The following is a 4,712-nucleotide window of genomic DNA, read 5'->3' as shown; positions in this document are numbered from 1 at the left end:
GATAACGCCTATAGAGAAATATCACTGATTTTCCCCTTCATTCCCATTGTCTTCTCGAAGAGAGTGCATCGCGTTACTCAAACAACGATCGTGGGGCGAACACGAGGAGAAGGTGCATTTCGAAAGCGGTGTCATGTGCGGGATTGGCGTCTACAACTTGGTGAGTAGAGCCTGAAGTTGATTAATCCCCCAATAAGATGACAATGACGTGATATATAATAGTAGCACTTGTTTGACGGTACGCTCTTGCAGATTATCTCATCGCTTCCGCAAAAAGTTTTGAATCTCTTGGAATTCATCGGATTCCACGGTGATGAAACCACTGGGGAACAACTATTAGTCCAACAGACGGAGAAGTTCGAAGGCTTCATGTCGCTTTTCAGCTGCATTGCTCTTCTAGTGCATCAGAGCTACCTCCATTATATTTTCGGTAAGATTTTAACTCTGGAGAAGCGGGACCGTGTGTTCTCCTCCACACGTTCGCACTTCAGTTTTCCCGATTCTGAGTTCCGGAATCTAAATCTTCCGTTTGATCAGGAAATGGCGACTGTAATCTCGAGATGGTCGACAAAGTTGTCCAGCAGTTCATCGGTAAATTCCCGAATGGAGCCATCGGTCTCTACTTCCAAGGTCGAGCGCATCAGATTCACGGTCGCATCGAACGCGCTCTGGAACAATTCGAAGAAGCAAACAAGGTGATGGACGACTTCATCCCCTTTGACGCGTTCTTCAACTGGGATCACGCCTACCTATATTGGTGAGTGACAGCAGTCCACGACACCGTAGACTCGGAGCTCCATTCATCGTCATCAATTCATGATTTCTTTTCCATTCAATCCAGCGTGCTGGGTCGTTGGGACGATGCTCTGAGGGTTCTGGACGATCTGCATCGGAAATGCAGCTGGTCGGAGGCGACGTCGTTTTACTTGAAGGGAGTCTGTACCTACATGAAAGAGGTAAGGCGATTTTGATGATCTTCTCCGCTCCGACGCCCTCGGTGGCATATCTTGAAAATACATTGCGCTCACGGAAAAATTTATTTGATTCAGATCGAGGGCAACATCAACAATAACGCCTCCGGCTCACTAGAAGGTGTTCACGACTTGATGTCCAAAGTTGCACCTTCCTGCAAAAGAATAGCCGGCCGTACAATTCCGCTCGAAGTATTCTGCTCGATGAAAGCTCGCACTTTCCTGGAGCGCGGTCGACTCACGCTTCCCCACTATGTAGGAGCACTATGGGACGGCTATTTCTAATTGGAGCCGCATTGTTCGGCCCATTGCCGTGCATGCCAAGACCCTTGATGATTCGTATATGATCATTTCCAGGAACTGATGTACCTGTGGGGCTTCTTCAACATGTTCTCGAAGAACAATGACACACTGTCGAAAGTGAAGGCAGAAATCGAGACTGAGGTGGCTCGTATCAGGGCTTCGTACGAGAACGACGCTGCCTATCTCCCAGATTGGTGTCTCGTCAGGTTCTTGCAAGGCGTTATTCTCCGGTACGAGAAAAAGCTCGGCGCCGCTGAGGCAGCTTTCAGAGAAGTCATCATGCAGTGAGTAGTCCATGCTGTTCTACCCGACTCCATCAAATTCATTTTTGCATGAAATACTTTGTCTTGGTCCATCAATGGGTGATTGGAACCGCCTCTGGGTCAAAAGTGACTGAAGGGAATTTCTTCAATTCTAGCGGTCCGGAGTTGGGAGACGAGATTCACGTGTCTGCTTTCTCCTCTTTGGAGATGGGCTTACTGTACATAGACGACGACAATCTGGCAGAAGCGAAGGAGCAAATCAAGATCACGAGACAATACAGAGGATTCCCGCTCAGCATACCTCTGTCTTTCAAAGTTCACTCAGCGTATAAGCAAGTTAAGCGACTGCTAGAAGAAGACCCGTGCGACCAGGAAGACAACTGTTGAAGTCCTGGTGCTGCCCGCAGCAACCAATCGCCATGTTCAATCATATTCTCAATGAGACGGCTAGCTAATCGATTAATCAAACATCATCATACCTCGAAAAGATGGAGAGTTGATATTGATGCATGTCAATTACGTGTCCATGAGTAAACTTGAGCTGTGCTTGATGCCTTGGTACTTTATCCATACGTAGAGACTCGAAGTCCGCGCAAGGGGGTTGGTGGGCTCTTGTAACGCGGGATCGCTCCACTTGACTCTAGGCTACTTGTCCAGGACATCAATGAGAAAAAATGCTTCCACTCAGGCGGGATAAATTATATCCTGCAACACCTACGACAAGATTATCTGATCATCCTCGCGAGAAAAATAGCACGTCAGGTCATAAAGGCATGCGCAACATGCAAGATGTTCCACGCAGAAGCAGCAAGTCTGCCGACACCCCCTTACCAGCATTTCGAATCGAAGAGACCCCACCAGTCCATCACTTCGGGTGCGATTTCACGGGACCAGTTAGATACAAGAAGAATTCTGGCGAAATAGGAAAAGGATACATTCTCCTTTTCACCTGCGCAGTCACCAGAGCAGTCCACCAAGAATTAACGACAGACCTATCGACAGTCGAAGTTTTAGAAGCCTTAAAAAAATTCCTCAACCGGCTCCGCTCTGTGAGAACGATAACCTCGGACAACGGTCTATCCTTCCAGAGAGCCTCCGAGGAACTAAAGCTCATTCACGAGAACGTCAAGAACGGCGAAATTAGAAGACGAATCTCCGACCTCATGATCGACTGGAAATTCATCGTACCGATGGCACGGAATTTCGGGGCCTTCTACGAAAGACAAATCCAAACGATTAAGAGGCCATTCCGAAAGATCCTAGCATCCGCAGTCCCTCATTTCAGAGATTTAGAAATAATCCTCAGCGGAATCGAAGCAATGGTAAGCAGCCGACCGATGACCACGATAGCTTCAGGAGCGGATGAAATCGAAGCACTCTCGCCAGCCGACCACCTTTCCGGATACCGAGGAAGAACAATCATCCCAGAACATATATCGGAACCAAGCAAAGCGTCAGATGCGGATAAAATCGTATTCTCCAGGCGATGGAAATACCAGCAACGAATCCTCAGTTCTTATTGGAAGCGATATCACGACGAATATCTACAGTATCTGAAAACGGCCCACAAACAGACGCCTGTCGCGGCAAGACCCCTTAAAATCGACGAGGTGTGCTTACTCAAAGGAGAATCATACAAGCGGGCCTTCTGGCCGCTATGCAAAGTTATCGCGCTTCCCGATAATACCTCCCCCGAAAACGCTCGCTCCTGTACAATCAGAACAGCCGAGGGCCAAGTTTTTCATCGCCCCATTCACGAATTATATCCCTTAGAAGCACAAGACTAATTCCCTAACTTCATCAAGATTTCCTCCAGGATAAATCAAAGATAAATCAAAACCTACAAAAGACACACAAATTCAATCAAAAACAATGAAAAATTCATTCACTGGAATGACTCAAGTCAAAGTCACGCCGCCTCACGGCTCTCACGGGCGAGCGCCGATAGAGGCATGCCCTGGGCCAGGCACTCTTCAATTTCGAGCTCCCGCTCAGGGATTGTGTCGTCGATCCCTCCGAGGCCACGAGAGTTTTGCACTTCTGTTGGAGCATCGCTCAATCCACGTGTTTTCATCTATTCGAAGCGCTCAGAAACTGTCAGCAGTCATCGTACGCTGTGACGACATCTAGAGGCCAGAATTTTTTTTTCAGTCCCGAGGAACCAGTCCCAGATTTAGATGCTTCGATTAGTGATCTCCCCCGACTGCGACCCTTCATGATCGGATTCCCGATTTCCTTATATCTCTCCTTAATTAGGCATTGACCTAATGTCGAGCCCAGATTTTCTTATTTCGCCCGCACTCATATGGGACAGACCGAACGAGATTTCCTAATTCCGTTCCTCGTGAATGGAAGTGTGTGAGAACAATGTGTTGATATGATTGTGGCTCGGTCAATGCATGGGATGAATGATCTATGAGGATCAGCCTGCGCCAGCGAGCCTGGCAGAGGGAAGGAGCCTGAGCCGGGAGTAGGCGAGAGAATGGGAGAGGGGAAGCTCGCGTCCTCAACATGGATGGTGGTCGTCAGGTCGTCGGCTGTTAAAAAGCCGAGTTTATCTAATTCCTTTGTTTTCTCAGGGTCTCGACCAAAAGCGTTCCGCTACATTCGAGATGATTGAGGTATGTCGCAGGGTCCCCGTTCGGATAATTGGTTACGGCGAGGGCCAGAGGAAGTTCCGCGGGAAAGTCCGCTTGAGGAGCGTGCATAGTGTTTACACTCTACCAGCCCTCCTGTCGCTCCATCGGTTGAGGTACCTGGATCAGACATCATATCGGCAATGCCTCGAATTTTGCATCGATCCATTTGGCCTCGTGTGATCAGTGGAGATGAGAGTTCTAGTTCTAGGCGATCTCCAGTCTCACCGCGGTGGCGGCAGCGCGGCTTTTCGAAAAGTCGCATTTCATATGCGTACACCTGTTATGTCGGAGAATGCCTCTTCCCGCCTCCTGTTTAGTTTGCCGATCCTCTGTTTCCGATGAGCATTTCGCTTTTCCTGTCCCAGGACAGGCCAGGGACCCAGCTTGTGGGCCGAGAGCGTTTTGAATTGTAATGAGGCGCTGAAAACGATCAGACGCCCCGGAGACCGTTGTGTGAGGGTGGAAGGGAATCTCATGAGATGTTGAGCTCGGCTCCCTCAAAAGCTCCCATCATTCACATGATCCGCTATAGAGCA

General features: G+C 48.8%; 2 protein-coding genes across 2 annotated transcripts; both read left to right on the top strand.

Moving 5' to 3' along the window:
- Positions 1 to 60: 60 nt before the first annotated feature.
- Positions 61 to 2,079, top strand: LOC100900010 (tetratricopeptide repeat protein 39A; the record flags this gene model as incomplete). Its single annotated transcript, XM_003738326.2, has 7 exons — positions 61 to 160; positions 253 to 430; positions 538 to 757; positions 842 to 956; positions 1,050 to 1,226; positions 1,329 to 1,558; positions 1,693 to 2,079. Coding segments are annotated over 7 exons (1,252 nt in total), but the record flags the coding sequence as incomplete, so codon positions are not given.
- Positions 2,080 to 2,310: 231 nt separating this feature from the next.
- LOC100899871 (uncharacterized) lies at positions 2,311 to 3,324 on the top strand. Its single transcript, XM_003738325.1, has one exon. The coding sequence runs from the start codon at positions 2,311 to 2,313 to the stop codon at positions 3,322 to 3,324; it is 1,014 nt and encodes a 337-aa protein (XP_003738373.1).
- Positions 3,325 to 4,712: the final 1,388 nt, after the last annotated feature.

Source organism: Galendromus occidentalis, unplaced genomic scaffold (assembly GCF_000255335.2).
Source record: "Galendromus occidentalis unplaced genomic scaffold, Mocc_1.1 scf7180000075891, whole genome shotgun sequence".
In the NCBI taxonomy this organism is placed as follows: Eukaryota; Metazoa; Arthropoda; class Arachnida; order Mesostigmata; family Phytoseiidae; genus Galendromus; species Galendromus occidentalis.
This window is presented reverse-complemented; position numbering and strand designations above follow the sequence as displayed.

Coding starts and splice junctions, on each gene's coding strand:
- LOC100899871 (XM_003738325.1), top strand. CDS start 2,311: ATGCGCAACATGCAAGATGTTCCACGCAGAAGCAGCAAGTCTGCCGAC.